The sequence below is a fragment of the Oryctolagus cuniculus genome, chromosome 14 (assembly GCF_964237555.1).
Source record: "Oryctolagus cuniculus chromosome 14, mOryCun1.1, whole genome shotgun sequence".
In the NCBI taxonomy this organism is placed as follows: domain Eukaryota; kingdom Metazoa; phylum Chordata; class Mammalia; order Lagomorpha; family Leporidae; genus Oryctolagus; species Oryctolagus cuniculus.
The window spans coordinates 64,755,351-64,780,076 of NC_091445.1; the positions used below are offsets into that span (position 1 = coordinate 64,755,351).

General features: G+C 43.2%; 1 protein-coding gene across 7 annotated transcripts in view; it reads right to left on the minus strand.

Annotated features, from left to right (window-relative positions):
• Window positions 1-10,118: 10,118 nt before the first annotated feature.
• Window positions 10,119-24,726, minus strand: part of DAB2 (DAB adaptor protein 2) — an 83,064-nt gene continuing 68,456 nt past the window's right edge. For 5 of the 7 annotated variants that reach the window (XM_070056666.1, XM_070056667.1, XM_070056671.1 and 2 more), the window contains 6 exons: window positions 23,728-24,381; window positions 22,539-22,701; window positions 17,422-18,054; window positions 16,810-16,919; window positions 15,305-15,372; window positions 10,119-11,820 (listed from right to left, as the gene is read on the minus strand). In XM_070056666.1, the coding sequence (XP_069912767.1) occupies window positions 15,310-15,372; window positions 16,810-16,919; window positions 17,422-18,054; window positions 22,539-22,701; window positions 23,728-24,381 (1,623 nt within the window). In that variant the 3' untranslated portion in view covers window positions 10,119-11,820; window positions 15,305-15,309. Of the gene's footprint in view, window positions 11,821-14,722; window positions 14,771-15,304; window positions 15,373-16,809; window positions 16,920-17,421; window positions 18,055-22,538; window positions 22,702-23,727; window positions 24,382-24,726 lie in introns of those variants that run through there. The other 2 variants (XM_070056670.1, XM_070056672.1) reach the window with 2 other exon arrangements.

Below are 24,726 nucleotides of genomic sequence, written 5' to 3' on the forward strand. Positions count from 1 at the left end.
CCAGACTTAGATGTTGTATCCATTTGGGAAGTGAACCACTAGATAGAAGATCTCTGCATGCATGAGTGTGCGTGCGTGCGTGTGTGTGTGTGTGTGAGCATGTGTCCTTCTCTTTCACTCTGCCTTTCAACTAAATAAAATCTTAAAAACAAAAAATCCAACTACCTTCAGAGCCAATTATCTCAGAGAGTGGCCTCTCAAAGTTTCTTTGCCAGAATCTCCTGTTTTCCTGCTTCGAAAACACAGATTCAAAGAGGTTCACCAAGAAACCTACCAAGTTTACAGTGTTACCTTCAAGCATAAGTGTCTTCAACTGCTTCTAGCGAATCATCAGGTGCACTTTGATTTTTTTGACAGGCAGAGTGGACAGAGAGAGACAGAGAAAGGTCTTCCTTTGCCTTTGGTTCACCCCCCAATGGCCGCTGCGGCTGGCGCTCCGGCCAGCGCACTGCACTGTTCTGAAGCCAGGAGCTTCTCCTGGTCTCCCATGCGGGTGCAGGGCCCAAGCACTTGGGCCATCCTCCACTGCCCTCCCAGGCCACAGCAGAGAGCTGGCCTGGAAGAGGGGCAACCGGAACAGAATCTGGCGCCCCGACCAGGACTAGAACCCAGGGTGCCAGCACCACAGGCGGAGGATTAGCCTAGTGAGCCACGGCACTGGCTGCACTTTGATTTTAAATTGAACTTGCCGGCCGGCGCCGCGGCTCATTAGGCTAATCCTCCGCCTTGCGGCGCCGGCACACCAGGTTCTAGTCCCGGTCAGGGCACCGGATTCTGTCCCGGTTGCCCGTCTTCCAGGCCAGCTCTCTGCTGTGGCCCGGGAGTGCAGTGGAGGATGGCCCAAGTGCTTGGGCCCTGCACCCCATGGGAGACCAGGAGAAGTACCTGTCTCCTGCCATCGGATCAGCGCGGTGTGCTGGCAGCGGCAGCCATTGGAGGGTGAAACAACGGCAAAGGAAGACCTTTCTCTCTCTGTCCACTCTGCCTGTCAAAAAATAAATAAATAAATTGAACTTGCCATATCTAAAATCAAACACATTTCTGTCTTGCCCTGTGGAAGTAGCTCTTCTTCTAGTGCTCATTTTGGTTAATGGTCACCACCTGCCCTGTCTTTCTGGTTCCCAAACCTGGGAACCATCCTTGATTTTTATTATATTAATATTTCCACAGTACACAAAGTGTTTAGTAGGCTCACAAGACCTACTCTGTGGTTATTCTCTAGTGATCAGTTGGCTCCAATTAATGTATATAAAATAACTTCAAAAAGTACTTGGAAAAAAAATGGAATTAAAAGACATTTATTTTGATGTAAAAATTTGAAATCCAGGCATAATATTTTTTATAATATGTATTGTCCATGAACTTCTAAAGGCCTCTCATATGCATAGATATCAAAATTTTTTGCCCAAAGATAAACTTGTCTTTTAATTACACTGTCCATGAACTTTCTGAGGTATCCTCATAGTTGACCTTCTAGCCTAACAGTTAGGAAAAAACAAATATTTGAAGATGAAACTACATTCAAATTTACCAAACAGTTAACACACAAACCCAGCTAAATATAATAGGGGGTACATAGGATCTCTGTCCTTAATGTGTTCTACTATGAAACTTAAGAACAACACTACTAGTCAAACAATACCCTATACCTTGTGCGGTTGTGTGAGTGCAGCCTGTTGAAATCCTTGCTTAGTATATACTAAGTTGATCTTCAGTATATGAAGGTAATTGAAAATGAAACTCAATGAAGGGCAGGATGGGAGAGGGAGTGGGAGAGGGGAGGGCCACGGGAGGGAGTGAGGTTTGGCGGGGGAAGCTACAACAATACACAAGTTGTACTTTGTAAATTCACAATTATTAAATAAAAAAACTATATAACATACAAAAAAAAGAAAAACTTAATACTTTACCCTTTTAGTATTTTTTATGTTCTACTTAAAACTATTGATTGAACTCTGTAATTAATACACAATTACTCTTAGGTGTTTAATTAATGCTATAACTAATACTCAAATAGTATTTTACATTTTGTGTTTCTGTGTGGGTGTAAACTGTGGAAATCTTTACTTAATATATGCTAAATTGATCTTCTGTATATAAAGAGAATTGAAAATTAATCTGATGTGAATGGAAGGGGAGAGGGAGTGGGAGAGGGGAGTGTTGTGGGTGGGAGGGAAGTTATGGGGGAGGAAGCTATTGTAATCCATAAGCTGTACTTTGGAAATTTATGTTCATTAAATAAAATAAAATATAAAAAAATAATATAATAGGGGGTAATATTTTGCAAATGTTATGCTCTGTCTACTTTTTGCTTTCGGAACTGTTCACTTGACACTTTGAGACCTCAAGATCAAGCCATACTAGGACTTCCTGCCCAGGGAAGGAGCTGGGGAGAATCTGAGACAGTGGGGACAACTCCGATTAGGATGCAGGGGATGTGAGAAGACTCGCTCTCTGACTCAGAGATTGTGAGGGGAGGACTGGAGACGGGAGGGGTAGGCTGTGACACATGTGCTCTGATAAACCCTTTTGGGGCAAACCCCAGAATGGGGCCAGCATGCTGGGAAGGCTGAGGACAAGGACACGGTTCTCTCCTTGCCGACTAGAACTCTGGGGGTTTCATCTGAATGCGCTGGATGCCCAATGAAAATAAAGTGGTTGTGCCATGCGATTGGGCAGCCAAGGAGGCACTGAATTTTATCTCCTAGGTTTCTCTTGCTGTCGAGTTCTTTGTGGAAAACGTCAACTTGCTCCCCTTCACCTGGGGGAGGATTGGGGAGGGTATGCGGCAGGCTCACTTGGGAGATTTGTTATGGAAAGCTCAATGTGGCCCCGGGGTCGAAGGTCAGGAAGGAAACACACTTACCGTTAGATCGCAGAGTCTGCAGTGTTAGTGAGGGCCAGGGTGGGGACTGAGGCAGCGGGAGAACCGTCAGACCTACTGTAGGGCCTCTGAATTTATGGAGAGCAGCAAACGCTAAAAGCTGTACAAGCTTTAGCTGAATACCAACAAGGAGTGACCAGGTGGATGAAGTAAATGCTAAAGAGACTGGAAGGCCCAGGACCTGGCCGAGGATCTACGTCCCTTACCAACAACCCTCCCCACACTCGTCATAAAGGTGAACATCACCTGAGAGAACAGGAAGAAGGAGAAGAAATCGGGAGTCCTAACCACTGTGTTGAGGCTTCAGGACTGGAGTTAAAAAGTTAATACCCACACCCAGCAGAGTGGAGGCTTCTGAACATATTAAAGAAACATGGGAGAAAAGGAGTGTGGATTGCTCCCTCACTGCACCTGTGTGTGGTGGAAGCGGATTTTTTACCTTATTTCAGAGGCACTTTTGGCTTCTCCAGACCTTTCTGCTCACCCTTCCTCTCTACCCGTTGGACTAGTCAGTAATCACAGGTTGGGGTGGGTGTTGTGGCTCAATGGTTAAGCTGCTGCTTGGGACACCCACATCCCATACCAGAGTGCCTAGTTTGAGTCCTGGCTACTGCGTGCCTCCCAGTCAGCTCCCTGCTAATGTGATTGGGAGGCAGCAGGTGATGGCCCAGACCCTTGGGTCCCTGCCACCTATGTGGGAGATCTGGAAGGAGTTCCTGCCCCTGAATTCAGCCTGGTCCAGCCTTGGCTATTGCCAGCGTTCGGGGAGTGAACCAGCAGAAGGAAGATCTCTGGTCATTCTGCCTTTCAAATAAATAAATAATTCTTTAAAAGGGGAAAGAAAATATAGGAGAACGTCTTCATGACATTGGATTTGGCAATGATGGAAACAAAATGATTACTGGTGGTTTTAGTCGGGAACCATCCTGTTTGTGGTCCTGCATTTTCTCCTGCATTTATTTCTCTTTATTGAGCTGAACTTTCTAGGCTCCTGGGCTTGTGACGGGTGGGCTGCTATAGTCTCTCCTTCTGTGTTCACCTGGTTAGCTGTCGTTCTCTACAGTTGAAGGATGTGTTTGTCACAGTAAATGATGAAGACAATTGTCACTAGTGATCAGCTTTCCAAACCCTGAAGAACGTAGGAAGAGAGAATGCAAAAAGCACTGTTCATAATGTACTCTCTGTTCATTGAACATTGTTTGGATCCAGTTCTTCAAGAGCTCAATTCTGTTGAATGTTAGATTTTAATGAAACTGTGCAATAGTGTTACTGCTTTAAGCACACTTGTAGTCTTCCCCACTCACTGTGCAACACATACCTCGCCTGAGTATGAACAGATGGAGGATTTCTCATTTGTAACACAGGAAAAATTGATCAAACATAACCTACAACCTGCCTTTGTCATGACCTGTCTGATCTTTACCTCCACAGCACCTGAATATGCTGATGGGAGATACCTGTACTCGCATGGATGCGCATTAGCCCTGGGTTGGACTTTCATTTCAAGGACTCCAGGGCTGTGTGACCGAGGCCGTGACTTTGGCTACTCTGTGCCATTCTATAAAATGGCAGCAGTAGCAGTCCACCTCTGAGATCTGAGATAAAAATGAACCTGCTTGTGTGATGCACTCATCAAGGTGTCTGCAAGTAAAGGCTGGGTAGCTTTTTGCTCTTTTTCCAAATCTCTGAATCCATGATTGTTTTTCAAATGTGGCTGTGTTGTGCTTGCAAGTGAAAACACTTAGGTCAATGAGCAGCTCGGGCGTTTCACGGTTGCTCCCACAGCTGCGTCAGAAGGGAAACAGCTCACGGTTTCCAGGGTTAGCACTAAACCCTGACATGCAACGGTTTGGCTTCCCGGACCCCATCGGACTTTATTATTCCTGGTAATGCTCATGGTCCTAACTAGTTCTCTCTACGTTTTAGCTTCTATCCTTTGGTTGAGGCACCTTGGCATTGACCCTGCCGATCGTGCTCTCCACTTCTCTGATGCCTCAGGGGGCTGCAGGTCCAAAGACTGCGGTGATCTGCATTTGAGGGTGGCTCAAGAGTGGCTTCAACTATCATTCAGTCAGGTGGGAAACTTCCCGGCTTACATCACCCATTTCCAAACTCTCTTGCCATGGCTGCCTTCGCGGGCATGTGTCCTGGATAGTAGCACAGAGCTCGGCACTTGGCAGGATTCCACATTGGTTGAATGCACTGCTGTTAACTCTGCTGTAATTTTTAATAATTTTATGTTTTAATTTTTGGAAGCCATGTCTATTGGAAAAATGGGCCATGCCCATGAACAGAGGAAATACAATGGATCCACTCTTCCAGACCCCTCCCCCCATTCACAATATTTGTATTGCTCCATGAACACAGAATCCAGCTTGTAACCCTTTTGTGCGGGAATTTACTGACTCAAAGTGAAAGAGAGTATAAGGTAAGTGTGTTATGTTCATGACGGAGTAGGTGGGTGGGGAGGGGGTAGAGGATGAGTGGGAGTGGGAACCAACAGCCCTGAAAGGACACTTTCAGTTTGAGCCACGACTTGCTTCCAACAAAGAGAGAAACACAAATGACCAGGAAACACAGTCATATCTCTCTTCCTAGTATTACTTCTCTGCATTAGCCAACCAGTTACACTGCAAATGGTGATCAAGGGTAGAAAAGGAAGGAGAAACCCATAGTTCCTTTTTTTTCAGCCTTTCTTTACTTACCAGTGAGCTAAAGGTAGCAAGTATTGGTAGAATGTATGCATGTCAAGAGGTGAAATAAAAACAGCTGAGTTGATTTGTGCCGTACTTCTATTCAGGTAAGAATGAAATACATGGGCAAATACTTGAATACTTATATAAGTTATGAAATAAAAATTGTGTCATTTCAGTGAACGAGGAAGACAGCCTTTACCAGATCTGTGGGTGCTATTATCTTGGATTGCAGTGATTTCCCTGAATTAAAGACTAGTGGTATAAGCCATGATAATGCTTCAAAATTTTAATTATTCTTAGAACAACTTTCCTTTAAAATACAGACAAGCTGAGAGATGATTGCAGAAAGCAGAATGCTGTGTTTTAGTGTCTTTGACAACTTAAATTTTTTTAAAAAGGCTTATTTGAAACGCAGAGTCTTTCTCTCTCTCTCTCTCTCTCTCTCTCTCTCTGTGTGTGTGTGTGTGTGAGAGAGAGAGAGAGAGAGAGAGAGAGAGAAGAGAGATCTTCTATCCTCAGCTTCACTCCCCAAATGCCCACAACAACTGGTGCTGGAAACCAAGAATTCAATCCGGGTCTCTCATGTGGGTACCTAAGTCCTTGAAACATCATCTGCTGCCTCCCAGGGTGCACATCAGTGGAAAGCTGGACCAGAAGCAGAAGTGGGACTTGATCCAGGCACTCTGATGTCGGATTTGGATATTCCAAGAGACAGCTTGACCTGCTGCATCACAGTGCCTGCCTCTTTTTTTTCTGCTTTTCAACAGATCCCACATTTTAATTTTTCCCTGAGCCCCACAAATTATGCAGCCAGTTCTTTTTCTTAACCACATTTACTGAAGAAGTTGGTGACACCAAAAGCTTGATTTTCCAGCCTCCCTTGTTTCTAGTGTAAATCGTGTGATCAAATTATGGTCTACGAGATAGAGTGGAACTCTACTGGGAATTCCTGGAGACAAGCGAAGCTCCTGGTACAAGGGCAACATTGATTGTACTGCCTTTCCATTTCTGTCCACCTTCAACACTAACATATTTGGAGCTCTGCAGCCATTTTGTGATCATTAGGCAATAAACCTAGAAACAGAAAGCCAAAGGCTGTAAGTTGGAGCAAAAATGTAAGAAAGTTTTTGTCTTTGTTGAGGCAACATCAGCCTTTCCCAAACACCAGGTCTTGGATTTCTCCGCCTCCAGAATAATGAGAAAAAAAATTGTTTAAGTTCCCCCAGCCTATGGCATTCTTGTTATAGCAAACCTGATCTAAGACATCTATCGGTTTTAGCTACTATGAACCTTTTCATTACTGTAGTGCATTCCTGGCTTATTGACATGTGTCCTGTGCACTGCCTACTTGCACACCGGGTCTTCCATCAAAACAAAAAACCAGAAAAGAGTTCTTTCAGCACCTAGACCTGTCATTTCCTACCATCAGGGTCCTTAGTCAATCTCAAGGCCAGTGAAGAAAGTAGGATATCCATGTCCTATCAACCTTTCTGTTCTCCTTTTCCCTGTTAGTGCCTATGTCCAATACTCTCATCTCAGCTGCCCTCAAATGCCTCCATGGTGATCAATTGATGCTTTTAGGTAGGAACCTGGTGGAAGTAGCTTTAGTCACATCTAGAAATACCTGCAACTCAGATCAGCCAAGTCAGGCCTCCTGCTAACTTTTAGAACAGCAAGAACACCTCTTCTTATAAGCAAGACCAAATAATTAAAGTTCACCAAATGAGAACAGCACTGGCAGAAAACTCCACAATCAACATTGTGAGAAAAACTTAGTCAACGAAGACTTTCAGAGTTGTCCCCCCCCCCTCTCTTTTCACTACAACAAGTTCATTTTGGTCACTGCAGAAGGTCAGTTTCTTTGTCCCTGAGCCATCCACACTGTGGTCTCCTTGGAGACCAGGACTCAGAGGATTTCAGTACATGGTAGAGGGTTAGTAATTAAGTCATAGTGCTAGCAAAGCAAGGACAAACGAGGGGCTCGGTCACTCATTAGATGAGATGAGAAATGGCTGGCCCTCGTCCGTCAGCACGGCTGTAATTGGGTCGTATTACCAGAGCGGCTGCTGGCGCACAGCCTCACATATGTGCGTGTCTGGCACGTCAGGTTAGAACGTGCATTTTCATTGTTTGTAATAGAAGGGCATTATTTAAAGCCACACCATTTCCAAATGAGAATAAACTGCTTCATTATTTAGCAATCTCCTCAAACGGTTACTAGTTTAAATATTTACCAGAGGGTTTGGGGCAGTGCCTATGTTTCACTAGAAGATTCTGTATGGAGGAGATTCCAGGAGTATTCAGCCAGAGTCCTCACTCGCCAGGTCGTTCCAGGTCCCCCAGACTCGCGGGTTAGCTGCCTCCTCTGTCTTTTCCCTCTTTGCTTTCAGCACAGGAAAGACACATGACCACCTGCTGTATGGCCCGCGACATCATGGTTAATATTTTGATAGTGGAGTCAGAAATCACTGGTTGAAAGAAATCTCCCTAATAGTTTTGTAACAAAATATCCAGTGAAATCACTTTCTTAAGAGTTGGAGTTGGGGCCGGTGCTGTGGTGTAGTGGGTAAGGCCACCGCCTGCAGTGCCGGCATCCCATATGGGCACTGGTTCAAGTCCCGGCTGTTCCACCTCCAATCCAGCTCTCTGCTGTGCCCTGGGAAAGCAGTAGAAGATGGCCCAAGTCTTTGGGTCCCTGCACCCATGTGGGAAGACCCAGAGGAAGCTCCTGGCTCCTGGCTTTGGATCTGTGCAGCTCCAGCCACTGTGGCCAATTGGGGAGTGAACCTGCAGATGGAAGACCTCTCTCTTTCTCTGCCCCTCCTTCTCTCTGTGTAACTCTGACTTTCAAATAAATAAATCTTTTTTTTTTTTTTTAAAGAGTTGGAGTGGCTAGCATTGTGGCATAATTTGCTAAGCCATGGCCTACAACACTGGGATCCCATATAGGCACTGGTTTGAGTACCAGCTGCTTCATTTCTGACCCAACTCCCTGTTAATGCACCTGGGAACGCAGTGGAAGATGGCTCAAGCGCTTGGGCCCCTGCACCCATGTGGGAGACCTTTAAAGGAAGCTCTTGGTTCCTGGCTTCGGCCTGGTCTGGCCTTGGCCATTGCAACCATTTGGGGAGTAAACCAGTGGATGGAAGATCACTCTCACACTCTCTCTTCCTCTCCCTCTTGCTGTCTCTCCCTTCGTAACTTTGTCTTTCAAAAAATTAAATCTTAATAAAAAAAAAAAGAATTGGAGCCGATTACAACTATTGTAGGGCACAGATATCAATCCAACAACAGATGTAGCAATTAACACATCCCTCCGCTTGGGACTACAGTATCAATGAGTGAGCTATTTTGTACAAATAGTAAAGCAATTACAAATACAAAGATTATCTTGAGAAAATCCATTAACTCTTCCCTTCGTATCATTTTTATGTGAGAAACACGGGGAATGCTGGCTATTAAACTTGATCTTTTAGCTCATATATATTTGATGGTTAAATGAAACCCTCTTCCAAAAATAATAAGGTTACCATGAAAAGTCGAACTTCCAGTGCTGGAACTACAAGCACACAACTTTTAGCACATAAACACCATTGCTGCTAAGGAGACTAGAGGAAAAGGAGACCTGCTACTACTTTTCAGGGACATTTTAGTAAGCATTTCTCCCCGGTCAACAGAGCCCCAAACGCACTGAAATGGATAACCCATTAGGAAGGGTTAATCTCTGGCAAGACCTTTTGAATGAAGCCATAGGCAAACCACACACAGGCAGAACAGGTTAGACACACTGCCCAACACCTGAATACACCAGATCATTTGCACAACATGTTCTTATCAGCAGCATTCTCCAGTTCATCCTTGGCCTACTTTCAGTTCTCCTGGAAGCTGCTTTTGAGTAGGATCTGTCTTTTTATAGTCCACCTCACTGTCCTTAGAAAGAGATTGGAGATTTCTGTTAAGGGAAAAGTAAGGCAGTGATAAGGAACATCTGTTAATTGTATGCACCAAAAGATGATCCCACTGCCACAAGTTTTATCTCACTCTTTAGAAAAGTTAGGGGGAATGCCAGGATTTCCACATCCAAGCAAGGCCTACCTTGAATTCTCTTCCTTGTAGTTCCAGGTATTCTGAAAAGAAATGGGAGTCCTGAAGTTTTACACAGGAATGTCTAAGACAATCCAAACACTAAAATATCTGATCTTCAGTCTGCACACCTCACGCAATAGCTCTTAGTCTGGCCCCCAGAGTTGTAGCTTTTACTGGGGCCATGTACAGCTGAATAAAGAATGAGGTGAGGCAAAGAGTAAAAGGCATGAACTAGCACATCAGTTGAGACCATTCCTAATGGAAAAAGATCAACCAAGAATTTTCCCATGTCTCCATTTCCACTTTCTCTTCACCCTTGTGGCAATCCAGAATGTATTATAAATTATAACTAACATTTGTTCACTTTAGCCTGGTATGTTTTATACTTTGACCTTAATGACAACCAAAAGCAGAGTTCAAATCTTAGAATAACCTGATAAAAACACGTAAGATTATGCCATTCCAGTTTATTGAAATGAGTAAGTTCATAGCTTTATTTGCATACAGAAAAGTGCACAAGAAAATAGGTATTTACAAAACAGTTGTGTGGCTGATCATCGCTTTAAAAAATTCAGCTACCTAAAAATAGTTACCTCCAGTTTTGCACATTTGGGTATTTGGACATTTAATGCATTATTTCAAGTGTTTGTAATGACTGAAGAGGAAATCAGATGGAAAAATATGCCCTCTGTGATAGACTAACACAAAACCACAGGACTTTAGCTTGGACTACTTGGGGCTAACCAACAGAGGCTCGTGAGGCCACCATCTTTGTTTAGGTCCTGAGCAGTCATCCTCTTCTTCCACTTAAAGGTAACATTGTATGTGATTAACACCCACAAGAAACCTGAGCATTAAGGGTCAAGACGCAACACTAAAAAAACCCAACATAAACAAAACAAAACTCAATTTGGCAAGAACAAACCCTTCAGAACTGTGCTAATAATAGAACTAAAAATGAATTGGGAAGGAATCCAAGGTTATAAGGAAAAAAAATTGCAGTCATCAGATTTTTCAATGATAACCCCAAATCTTTGTTCTTTAGCTCCCCTCCCCCCATTTATCTTCCTGTTAACAATGAGATTGTGGCTTCAAGAAAGTTTTCCAGTTACTTGATAAAGGTCTAACATGACCCCCAAATAAGCACCCATTGTGTTTGGCACAATCACATTCGGCTGTGTGACAAGTTACTCTTCGGAATACAGTCGTCATTGCTGAGTTGAGTTCAATTTCTCTTCAACATTAACTGCTTTTCTAGAACTTCAACTTAAAAAAAAAAGATGGTGTCCTATTCCATAGGAAGGATTCAGGTTGTGCCCATTAGTAATTCTGGTTTCTGGGACTAGCAGTTACTGAAATGGAAAGAAGCTACACATCTGTGACTCCTTAGACAGTTTTGCCCATGAAAGTCTGTTGCTTGTGGAAGGGTCTAAAGGCTATATGAGTGCAGGAGCAAAACTGACTGAAAGAGAGGGAAAAGGAGAGGAGAAACGAATAATGCTTTTGCCTCATTTGCAATAGCTAGAAAGGCTGGAGAGGGGATAATCGTGGCGTTGGGGGAAAGAGAGGTGGCTTTCAGAAAGAGAAATAGCACCTTTAAGAAGGTTTGCAGTTGTATTCAATTCCAAAGTGTCCCAAAAGTTGGACTCGCTTTAGTTTTAAAATTTTCTGTAAATGATGGTCTGTTGCAACATTTCTTTTAAAAAGGTACTTTGTTTTACTATAATCTTTAAGTTTATGCTCTAAAATAGAGTGACCATACACCTTTGAACAGTAAAGACTTGAAAATTTACTCAAAACAGCATGATGTAAGGGTGTGATGACTGTATCTCCCAATTAGAAGATAGAAGGTAAAGTGTTCTAGAAGGTTCTAGGGATATAGGAGGCAAAGGTTCAGTAGGGAAACTACCTCATTTACTTTTAAGCTAGAGCATTTAGGATCTTAATTTGTTTAAAGCCATAGATTCAGTTTATCTTTAACCTAGACAGAAAGTGAAAGGCATTTTACAAGTGGAAGAGGCAACAAGAAGTAAGGCAACAGATAATATGCCAAAGCTGGAACAATGACAGACAGGACATGTCTGGCCATTAGCTGTGTCCTTGATTCCTAAGGCCAACCCTTTTGTTCCTCTGGATAGTCAGCATATCAAGTTCCTAGAAAAGTGGGGAGAAGAAAAAATCTGATGTTAGAACTTCCAGATTGAATATCAAGTCATTATCAAACATGTCTGTAACAGTATTTCCTATTGCTGACGTGAGGATTGAATCAGCAATAAAAGTAGGGCATGTAATGAAGTGATTAATAAAGTGCTCAATAATTTTAGCCATTTTCTCCCATGATCATTCTTCACACTCCATCTAATAATTTAACAAGTTGACCTAACTATCCCTTCTTCATGAGCCACAAAAGAAAAGGCCTCCAAAGAGAAGTCCAGTTAACTTAGTGTGAGCAATCCTTCGGGACTCCAAGTGTAGTTCATTCTTTCCTGTTCAGTTATGTCTCCCGAATGAGAACGAGCCTTTGCTAGGATTTCTAGTAGTATCTACTACATTGCTTCACTACCATTAGAGTCACCCGTATTCTTGTTAAAGAATGCTTCTTCCCAGCCACAGAGGGGAATTTGTATTTTTAATGATTTCATCCAGTTCTCTGAAGCAGAATTTATGGAAAAGGTACTTTTTTTTTTTTTTTTTTACAGGCAGAGTGGACAGTGAGAGAGAGAGAGAAAGGTCCCTCAATGGCCGCCACGGGCGGCGCGCTGCAGCCGGCGCACTGCGCTGATCCGATGGCAGGAGCCAGGTGCTTCTCCTGGTCTCCCATAGGGTGCAGGGCCCAAGCACTTGGGCCATCCTCCACTGCACTCCCGGGCCACAGCAGAGAGCTGGCCTGGAAGAGGAGCAACTGGGACAGAATCCGGCGCCCCGACCGGGACTAGAACCCGGTATGCCGGCGCCGCTAGGTGGAGGATTAGCCTAGTGAGCCGCGGCGCCGGCCCTGGAAAAGGTACTTGTAAGAAATATTGTCATTGTGAATGGAGTTGCAGGAGAATGATCCAAACAATTGCGCGTTGCAGGTCATCCCGAGCAGCAGGATGAAATCTCAGGGCGTCATGGGCTGTGGTCTGCTAAACTCCCCAGGGCATAAGTCAGCCTTTCGTATAACATCCGCATTGTATATGCTCCCTGGCTGCTAGTCACTTAAAAGGCATCTCTGTTATTAGATCAACTAGGGTAGACTTGTGTTAAGTAACCCTTCTTTTACCTAATAATGGCCACAATGTGCAAGTATAACAATGTTGGCTATTCAGATTATGCCACAAAGAAGTCCTAAAGAGCCTCCTTTAAGGAAAAAAGATTCCCAACAAGAAAAAAAAAATTCATGCGCTAAAGTGCTCTGATCTTTGGTACAAACAAATCTTCCATTTGTGAAATTGTGAAGAAGGACAAAGACATTCATGCTAGTCTTGCTGTTACACCTCAAACCACGAAAGTTTCAGCTACAGTGTGTGAGGAGTACTCAGGGAAGATGGAAACGAGGGTAGAGAGGAGAAGACATGTTCTGACTCCAGCAACATATTGCATCAGAACACACTGAGACTACACAAAGAATTCAGCAAGAAATCCCCTCCGGTCAATGGCATTCAGTCACTGTAAGCAAAGGACAGTTACACAAATTCAGGAATAGGTTTGGACTAACAAATATAAAAATTACCAGAGAGGCTGACTTTACCTATGAAAAAGTTGCTGCCACATTTCTAGATGAGTTTATAAGTTAAAATAAAAGGCCACTATTCCAAGCAATTTCAATTTTAATAAAACTAGGCACTTCTGGAAAAAGACACCCAGTTGAACCTGAGCTCATGAAAATTCAAAGGAGGCACCAGAACACAACATATGGAAGGATGGATTCCCAGTGATACGATGTGGCAACACTGCAGGGCATATGATAAAGCCAGGCACAGGGTAGTGTGAAGAACCCACACATCACCAATAACAAAAATACAAATAGTCTGCCTGTGCTCTGAGAACGTAACCAGAAAGTATGGGTGACAGCCATGATGGAATGGTTCCACCAAAGCTGCATCCCAGAAGTGAAACAATGCTTGGAATACCAGAGGGTTGGAATCGGAAGAAGGCTAGGAGGTTCTGTTAATAGTAGAAAAAGGACTTGCACTACATCATGATTGCTATGTCACTCACCTCACGTCACCTCATAATGTAGGGACTGTATCATTTCACACATTCCAAGAAGGGTGAGACCACACTCACATAACTTTTATATAGTATATTATAATTACTCTATTTGTTGTTAATCTCTTACCTAACTTACGTATTTAAATTTATCATATGTATGTATGTATTAGAAAAAACAGGGAGGCTGGCACTTTGGTGTAGTGGGCTAAGCCTCTGCCTGTGCCACAGGCATTCAATATGGATGCTGGTTCAAGTCCTGGATGCTCTTCTTCCAATCCAGCTCTCTGCTAATGGCCTGGGAAAGCAGTGGAAGATGGCCCAAGTGCCTGGTCCCCTGCACCCACAAGGGAGACTTGGAAGAATCTCCTGACTCTTGGCTTGGGGTCAGCCCAGTTCTTGCTATTGTGGCCACTTGGGGAGTGAATCAGTGGATAGAAGGTTTTTTTCTCTCTGTCTCTCTCTTTCTCTCTGTCTGTAACTCTACCTCTCAAGCAAATAAATAAAATCTCTAAAAAGAAAAAAAAGAAAAAACACAGGATACAGAGGGTTGCACTTTTAGATACCCACTGTGGTACTGGAATGTATCCCACACAGCTAAGGATGGATTACTGTCAATTCAGTCTATGTCACATTAATATATTTATCTATTTAAAATTAAAATGATAGATGGGTCAAGACATAGTTTAATAGTCTTAATAGTCCTGCTTGGATGAAGGAAGACTGAAAAAACTGGGTTTGGGTTCTTTTCATTCTTTCTGTTGTTCTCACCCTACCAACTGTGCTCCATTTTCTCTAACATGGAGATAAATCTCCCTGTCCTTATTTCAATCTTTTAAGATCGGAACAGAGTTGCTACCACTTACTTTTGAGAAAGAACAGGCTACTCTGAGTTCGTACAGGGTCCACTCATCTAGGATTTATCCATTAGAGAAAGAAGAAACAATATTCAGAATGATTTTGAACTTCTAAGACTTATGAAGACAATATTATTCATAGCTTCCACCACTTTTAGATTTAAAACCATCAGATTTGATGAGAGTGTGCACAAAGCAATAAATGGCAGAAGGCTTGTGATCAACAACTGTTTAACTGATTTGTTGGTATCTGCTGGAGGTTTTCAGAATTTGAAATTTTATAGGAAATCAAGTAATAAATAGGGTGATTTGCAATCATTTAACTATGAAGATAAAAAAAAAAGCTAGAAAGCAGTTATATATTACATTGACATTTATTCCCATAAAAAAAACATGGGATAAGATAGAGGCCCATATCCCCATGGAGGTATTACTATTTTAGCTAAGTATAGATTTTCACTTCTTTTACTCCTAAATTAGAGAAATTTAACCTCTTCCCAACTCTAAAATTAAAATTTCACCTTTTACCCGTTGAGCCACCCTTTTTCACCAAACCACCCAAGGTAAGCTAAATAGGATCCTCTACTTACCGAAATTAGGCAAAAGGATTTCCAAAAGGATCCCTATATTTATCAGATGTAGCTTGTGAAGAAGTCATCTAAGGAGATAAAACCATCAAGTTAACAAATATACAGTTAAATATACAGTCATCAAACAATTTATATTGAAGACTTCTTACATTCTGTTAAGGAGCACTTAGTTCTGATCAATTTCCATTCACAATTGATCATAATGATAGGACTAAGAATCAAAGAGATCACATAATCAAGACTAGTGTCTGAAAATACTAACCGATAGAACAAAAAAAAGGGAGAGAACGATCCAACATGGGAAGTGGGTTACATAGCAGACTCATAGAATGGTGGATGTCCTAAACAGCACTCTGGCCTCAGAATCAGCCCTAAAGGCATTCGGATCCGGCTGAAAAGCCCATGAGAGTATTTCAGGCATGGAAAGCCAAGACACTCTGGCAAAAAAAAATGACCTAAATGAAAGATCTCTGCAAGTGAGATCCCAGTGGAAAGAACAGGTCATCAAAGAAGGAGGTACCTTTCTCTGAAGGGAGGAGAGAACTTCTACTTTGACTATGACCTTGTCTAAATAAGATAAGAGTTGGCAAACTCAAAAGGCTTCCATAGCCTTGGAAACTCATGACTGGAGCATAGGGAGATTACTGATGCCATAAACAAGAGTGTCAATTTGTAAAGTCAACAACAGGAGTCACTGTGCACTTACTCCTCATGTAGGATCTCTGTCCTTAATGTGCTGTACATTGTGATTTAATGCTATAACTAGTACTCAAACCGTATTTTTCACTTTGTGTTTCTATGTGGGTGCAAACTGTTGAAATCTTTACTTAATATATACTAAACTGATCTTCTGTATATAAAGATAATTGAAAATGAATCTTGATATGAATGGAAGGGGAGAGGGAGCGGGAAAGGGGAGGGTTGCATATGGGAGGGAAGTTATGGGGGGGGGGGAAGCCACTGTAATCCATAAGCTGTACTTTGGAAATTTATATTCATTAAATAAAAGTTAAAAAAAAAAAAAAAGAAGCACTTAGTTCATAGACCAATCAGACCTGTGTGGGTCTTTAATAATTTGTGCCCACCTATTAGTAGATTGTGGGTATGTCATTGACATCAAAATCAAGATTCAGATAAATTACATTTGCCTCCCTAAAATGGGAAGTGTTATTTTTACTAGCTATAGAACCATGAATGGGAAATTAAGAACTTAAATCTTCGAAAGAATTTTTTTAAGATAGTATTCAACTCAATTTTCTCCCAAAATAGGTTCATAAGCCCATTTTATATCTGATATCATTTTAATTCAGGAGATAATAGTTCCTGCAAATGCAATCATTCCCCGGTTTGAAGGAATGTTTATAGTGTGAAGGTTCTCAATGATAAATCTTTGTCCAACATATTTTACCATCAAACTATTACTATAAAAGCAAGGCTAACTCAGGAGGAGGGAGCTCTATGTGGAATGTACTTTGCAGAAACAGCTTCTAGCAGTTGATACTTACAGGGGGTTGTGATGAACTGAAGGAATCTTTAGAGAAAGGGTTCTCAAATGCACTGTCAATAGATTTGGTACCTGGCCGGATACCTTGTCTGGGAACTGGCTTTGGTGGTTCTAGAAGATGAAAAACCCGAGTAGTCAGTAGACAGGCTTTTCCCAAACAGGCAGAAGTCCCTCAATTGGCTCATTTTTGAAACTTAGTTCCATATTTCCTAAATTTACCTCGTGGAACAAAAACCACAACCAAATACTAGGACAGAGCCATCCCTTCTCCGGAGAGAAGTCATTATGTGTATTTATCTGAAGTGGATGAGATTCAGAAATCCCTCCTTGAGAGCCATGAGGCTTTGGTATACAGCCCCCAAATGCCATCACCCAGCATATTCCAATAGCTCTTGGTAACCCTTTTAAGAATTGTCACTAGAGGGCAGCATTGGGTTAGTGCTTGTTACCAGTGAAAAGTAAATGAAGTCTCAACCACTGCCAATTTAAAAGAAGCAAGAGCAAAACTATTGGTGGATGGGAGAGGGTTCTTCTGAGGGACCCTCTGGGACCAACTGACAGTGGAAATATTACTATTGTATTACAGTGGTACAGTAGGCAGAGAGTAGCTTACCGTTGATCTTATTCAACAGTTGATTAGCATCAAAATCATCGTGGTCTGCATTCTCTTGAGGAATGCCAACTTTGCTGTTGAAGTAACTGGAGAAGGCACTGGAAGTCCCAGAAGCAGGCTGCTCTCCCTTCCTTGCGGGCACAGCAGGTGGCTGCCGCAGTTGGAAGTCCTTAAACATTTCTTTCACCTCCTTGACTTCTGTATCTCCAAGGGGATCTAAGGCAGTAAAAGCATCACTCGGGATGTCCTTTGCAGGGCCAGTTCTGGGAGGTGGTTGAGGAGGAGTGACCACAAGAGAGGACAGCACAGGCGGGGATGGAGTGGACATGGTAGGAGCTGGGAAAATATTGCTCTGAAAAGGGTTCCCCAAAGGGTTTGTTGATGACCAAGTATTGGGTGCCACAGATGCAGAAGCACCCCAAATCGCAGGGGCTGGAGGGGAATTTGAAACTGCAAAATTTGAAGGCTGGTTCCAACTTGGAATAGCTGGGCTTGTACCAAAAATGATCGGATGAGAGAAACCTGAAGGTTGAGCACCCATGATGGCTCCTGGGACCACTGAACTGGACTGATTGAAGACCACACATGTTGGGTTCCATGGTCCTGCCTGAGGGGGTGTAACTGGCACACCACCTGATGGAAGAGGGAGAAAGTGCCTATCAGGAGCTAGGATTGAGCAGGATTCCTGAATTTGAGAAAGTACAACTCTCCAAGGAGCATGCACAGGGCAAACACACTCATTAAGCCTTGAGGCTGACACAGACATCAAGGCTCTGTGAGATGAAATCACTCCAAAGGTTAATTATCAAACACAGTAGAGCAGTAGTGCAGGGGCTCACTGCATCCTGAAGCTCTTCTTCCTTCCATTACATTTTCCTCATTAGAAGGTAATACCATTAATGAAAAATATGAGCTCTTCGTGTGTGTGTGTGTATTTGTATGATTTATTTTTTTTTGTGAAAGGTAGAGAGAGGGAGAGGGAGAGGGAGAGGAGAGGGAGAGGGGGAGGGGGAGGGGGAGGGGGAGAGAGCGAGAGCGAGAGCGAGAGAGAGAGAGAGAGAGAGAGAGAGAATCTTCCATCTGTCTGCTGAGTCACTCCCCAAATGGCCACAACAACCCAACCAGGGTTGGCCATGCTAAACCAGGAGCCTGGAACTCCATCCAGGTTTCCAACATGGGCCATCCTCTACTGCTTTCCCAACGACTTTAGCAGAGAGCTGAATCATAAGTAGAGCAGTGGGACTTGAACCAGTGCTTCAAAATGGGATGCCAACATCACGTTGGCAGCTTAGCTTTTTGTGCCACAATGCTGTCCAAGGGAGCATATTCACATATATGAGCCACAGAGAATATGAAGCAGCTAATTAAGATCATTCACTGGACTCTCTGTATGATTTGATCTTTGCATTTGGTAGTTGGCTCAGGCCTGGAGACTTACTGGAAAACAGCTATCTTAAGTGTGCATAAGGACTCAACACGCTTGCATCCTAAAGGAATCATTTCATTTTTCTTGCTTTTTAATGTTGCCAGGTTGACATAGCTCTATAAAGGGAAGATATAATTTGGCTAATGCCAAAATAGTTTTAGACTTTTCTATATAAAAATGGAAAGAAGGCTGTGTCCTGTGAGACCTATTTCAAATAAAAGTGCTTCCTGCTATGTGTCACTCACTAAACTTTGCCAGAAGTAAGAACAGAGGATTTAAAAGAGGAAGGATAGAAAGAAAACAACAGGAAACAACAACCTTCCAAGGTAACTAATGGCCTATGTCAGACATCCAATCTTTGTGAGTGAATGGCTCTACCTTGTGCATCCTTGCTATGTTCATCAGCAGTCAAAGCATGAAAATCCAGGACTCTCCAATGACTGCCCCCACGCCCCCAACAGCCTCTTGTGTGGTTCCTTCCAGCATCTTGGTCTAATGCACAGGGCATGCCCTGCCCTGCATCTTTCCAAGTGTACCAATGATTCAGTGAAACTGTCACCACCTACAATAAGCCTAAATTCCTCTTCATACTTATTCAGGGATGATGCTCTGTCTCAAAACCTACTCGTCTTGAGTCTTGGGGCACAGCATTCCTTAGTGATGAATTTTTATAATCCAAAAAAAAAAAAGTCTTCAAATTGAGGCTAGAAATGTGTTTGTTTCCAGAGTGCACTGAGGGGCTGATAGGACAAGATATTCTATCCTAGATCTTCTTACAATGAGAGCTCGGTGTGATTTGGTCCTATCCATTATCATGAATGCTAGCTGTCTGAGCTGAATACATACAGGGCACTCACAGAGGGTATGAGCTGCAGAAAGAGCTGTCTTTCTGTCTGCGACAGTAGAGATGGAAACGCAGCTGCATCGGCTCTACACCTGGCACCTGTCCTTTCATTCTGCCTCCTTGGCAGCAAGCTACAGGCCTTTTCCACGGTATGATGATTTGAATACTTATTTCACAGATACAGAAATTAGATTCCATTTGCATTAAAATATTCTCTTTTCATAATAAATAGAGGGAAAAGTTCTTTCAGATTCTCTGAGGTTACTTCAAAAAGTGTATATGGAGAGATGGAATTAAAAGTCTCTGGTGTGGGGCCGGTGCTGTGGCACAGTGGGCTAATCCTCTGCCTGCAGCACCAGTTCATGTCCCAGCTGCTCCTCTTCTGATCCAACTCTCTGTTTATGGCCTGGGAAAGCAGTGGAAGATAGCTCAAATGTTTGGGCTCTTACACCCGCAAATGAGACCTGGAAGAAGCTTCTGGCTTCTGGCTTCGGATCAGGTCAGCTCCGGCCATTGTGGCCATTTGGGATGTGAACCAGCACATGGAAGATCTCTCTCTGTCTCTCCCTCTCTCTATCTGTAGCTATACCTCTCAAATAAACAAATAAAATCTCAAAAAAAGAATTTAGTGCAAAATAAAATAAATTAAAATCCATGCAGAGTTTTTTTCACAACATGCACTTCCTGTGAACTTTTTAAAGACTCTTCACAAAATATTTGGACTAAATTATTGCTAGCATGAAAGCAAATATATTTAAATTATATTATTGAATCAGAGCCACTCACTAATAATTTACACCAATTGGATATGCACAAAGAGGGTAGAATTGTATAATTACTCATGTGGGATGACATGCCTTCCCTTAGGAAAATGCATGGTTTTTCTCATAGATTCAATTAGTGGGAGTGGTGTTTGTAGAAGAGAAAAATAATCTATTTGCCAGGAATTCAAAGCTTTCCCAGTGTGTACAGATGCCAGCTTTCATTCTCACCCACCAGATTCTGCTCACTGTGTCTCTAAGACACTGCAAGCCAGCTGGACAATGTAGGGGTAAGGACTAAGGGACAAGGCAATGTGGGTATAAAACAGTGATTTTATTACCTTCAGAAGCTAGATCAAAATACAGGGAAGCAGGTCAAAGCTGTTTTCTACAACCCCCTGTGCCCACACCACAGCTCCAGAGGAGACAGTGCCCCAGCTGGGTCTGGCGGAAGCCAGACCTAGCACCTTCCATGGTTTGGCTGAAGCCCCTGCTCGTGGACAGGAGCTATACTGTAGAGCTCCGTTTGAGCTCCATGTCCAAAGTTGGAAGCATCATCAGTATTCTGAAGTTGTATACCCCAAGGCCTCAACAGGGGCATGAAGCCAACAAGCTTCACTTCGTCTGCATAAATTAACAGTTATAGGGTCCAGCTGTATTTTCAGGCTGACTTGTTAAATATTGGCTGCAAAAATTCCTCAGGGCATTGATATGAGACTACAAAGCCCTGTGATGTGATCTAGTCACAGATGCTGTAGCAAGTCCGCTGCCCTTCTGGGAGGGAAAGACGCCCACCAGCTCCACTTGGCAGTGCAGGAAAAAGAGCAATGGAGGAAGCAGACGCCCACAAGGGACATGAAGTGTCTAGGCGAGTTTCTTGGTGGTGTCAATGCAAGCAGAGACCTGGGACTTACTGGCTTCTCACAACTGCATGAATTTAACGTCCATCGCCCCTGCCTTGCCTCCCTACTCAAGATATGATTGAATAGATTTATTATAACAGAACCAAAATATTTTCCTTTGCAAGAAAACAGAAAAAGAGAGAAAAAAAATGGAATCCTGGTGACTGAGTCTGCAGGAGGCCAAGAAAGCCAAGATTCCTGGTCAAGTTTTAGCAAAGAGGGAAGAGAGTCCTCCTTTATCTGTCATCCCACCCCTCCCAGGCCAAATCTATTTGGAGTCCATAGAGAGGCCAAGAAACAGAGAAACAACGAGAGTCCGCAGCAGGACAGCAAAGACTTATCGTCATGGTTTCTGAGAACTGTTCCATGGAGGCCAAGAGAACGAGAGGCTATACACAGCAGCAGCAGGCAGGCCTCCGTCCAGCAGCCTTCATCCAGCTATGGGAGACCCGGGACTCCCATGAGTGAATGACACACCTGGGTATCTGCTAAAAATCCTGTCTCTTATATCTCTGTGTCCTCTTTAACTTCAGCTTCCTAGTACTTATCATCTAATTCCATCAAGACACTCAGCAAGCCAAAATATTGTCAAGGAGCTGCTAAGGCATGAGTGTTCAGAGATGGATCAGGACACACGCCTGCCCCACCATCACCATGAGCCTAGGAATATTGCTGGGCTTGGAACCCCGGACTTCCACTCCATTTATACTTGCTCCTTGGGCTTAACTGATAGCCCTCTTGAAGTTTATTTCCCTTCCAAGAGAGATGTAAATGTTGATAGGGGATAGGCCTTTAACCTAGTTATAGCAAATGGCATAGAAGCTATGCATGGTGCGACTTTTTGCAACACAGATGACAGACGAGGCTCTCCCATCTCAAACCCTTTTCATCACTGAAGCAGGTCTGAGCTTCAGAATCCCTTACACCTGTCTTCCAGGAATCCATCACCAGCTGGTTCAGGTATGTGCCATGTTAAACATAGATTTCTTACTGCATGCCAACTCAAGGAGCCAAATTTCAGTTACAAGCCAAGAGTACCTAATGGGGTGGGGTTGTACAGGAGTACAAGTGGAGGAAGGATGCTTAGGATGTTAAGGTTTTATGCCCATGGAACCCTCTTATGCATCATCATTTTACCAGCAAAAGTAGCAGAGCCATTCACTGCCATGTCTCCAGGCACCTACCTAGACCCGCAAGGGGCCCCACCGGGGGAGACGCACTTGCTTTGAAGAGATCCAGAGGGTTGGTTTGTAGGGTTGCAGATTGTCCTGTGGGTGACGTCTGCCTGGGAGGTTCTGAGGCGGGAGGAGCAAAGATGTCTGATGCGAGCAAGTCATTTGCTGAAGACTGGCAGGACAGGGAGCGAGGGAGAAGAGTTACTCAGCAGCAGTGAAATACGGCATCGCTCTCTCTCTTACTCCTCCCCCGAATTAGAAAGTCACAGAAAGAAAAGCATTTTCCTATTACTGGTAAATAATAATAATAATAATAACAATAACAACAATAATAATAACTTTAAGAAAACCCAAACAAAACAAAGCCAAATGGCAAAAATAAGAAAAAGACACAGATCTCTGCCATGAACAGACTATTGGGTCTTAGTGACTGATACTGATACATCCTAAGACTTGCACAGTGACATTTATTTTGCTTATTTACACATTTGCATCCATCTTGTCTAGTTATTGGCTGAAAGCTTGAAGCTGAGAAAAAAAGGGCAACTATACATAAGTATGCTGAAATTCTTAATCATCCCATTGCATTTAATCAGTCTCCATATAGTTGACATAACTTTTTAATCATTAAGCAAGCCCACATATATTCCTCTTGGAGTTTTTAAAAGATGCCTTTAGAAGCTGCATTTTAAATTGCTTCTGAATAAAGCCGGTGATATGTAAGTTTCTTCTAAGACAATGAGTTATTAAGTTAGCACTTCCAAGTGGAGACAAGCTTGAGAATTTTACACCTCCATCTTGGACATTAAGGCAGGAGGATGGGTGTGCAGGGTGTGTGTTAATGTGGCGAAGGTACAAAGGAATCACAAGAACCCCGGCCCTCCCATCCCGGACATGACAATTAGACTTACCCGAGAGGTACAGAAGCATAGCAGCATTAAAAATGGAAAAACTTGTGTTTAGTATAATAAGCGACAAGACATGCAAACGGGCAGCAGGGTGCAATAAATACAGCAGAAGAGCTTTAAAAGGGTGGCGATCAGAGGAAACTATTCCTGGAGAGCCGATGCGCCTCGTCCCTCCGTCTAGCTCACAGCCACACAGCAAACGAGAGCGGCAGCAAAGAGAGCTTGCATCACACAACCCTTTGGTACCGCACATGCACTCTGCTAACGGATATGTGGAGAAGACAATTCACCTTAGCAGTCCTTCTGCCTCTTCCTGGTTTGGTACTTTGTGGAGGTGGGATAATGGCTATGGAGTCATGTGGTGAGGACTGGACAGGGCTTTCCAAGTCCTGCTTTACGCCATTCTGTACGGATTGTCCTTGGGGAGGGCTTCCCACAAAAGGGTTCGGGGAGGATTGGATATGGAAGCCGTTCTGTTCTTTTTCAGATACCCCATTGTGAGTTCTCACTGCTGGCTGGGTTTGCGTACTGGAAAAGGGCCATGGGCCTGCCTGAGATTCCTGTTTGCCAGTCCGGTTAGAGATCTGGTCAAATTGCTGACCAAAGTAATCAACATCGCCATTCAGGGGCCCGTTACTCAGGGGAGCAGGCAAGCTACTCAAATTCTCTTTCTTCTGATCTGGAGGTTTGAGAGAATCAAACGAAGAGGGTGTCGATTGGTCGGACTGTGCAAAAGGATCATCACGGAAAGGATCAGGATTAGGGGTGGGAAAGAAGTTGAGATTGGCAGAAAAGGCATTTTCAGGCAAAAAGGTTGCCTGAGGCTTTGGTCGAGGAAGAGAGCAGGAGGTGATGCCATTTGTTAAGAATGGATTTTCTCTTAAAGAATTCTGATTGGTGTCGATTTCAGAGTTTAGATCCACTAACAGGATATCTTTGCTTTCCTATCACATTTGGAAAGAAAAAAAAAAAAAGAAAGAAAGTGTTAGTCCATGTTATGACTTCAAACAAGAAAACTACTTAAGATGACCAGGGCTATCAACATTCCCAGAATTTGGTTGTGACAAACTGGTTGACCATTACCTCCTCCCATCAATCTGCTGAGTGCATTTACCAGCCATAGACCAGGTCTCCCCCAGCCCCTTTCTTGCTTGATTAAGTCTCGTTTTTATTAAATCTCAGCTTTCTGGCCCTTTATTAAGTGAAATCTTACTGTTGTTTCCTTCAATGTCTCTGCTTATTCTGGTCCACATATACAGACTGGCTGAGTTTGTTATCAGCATTGTTTT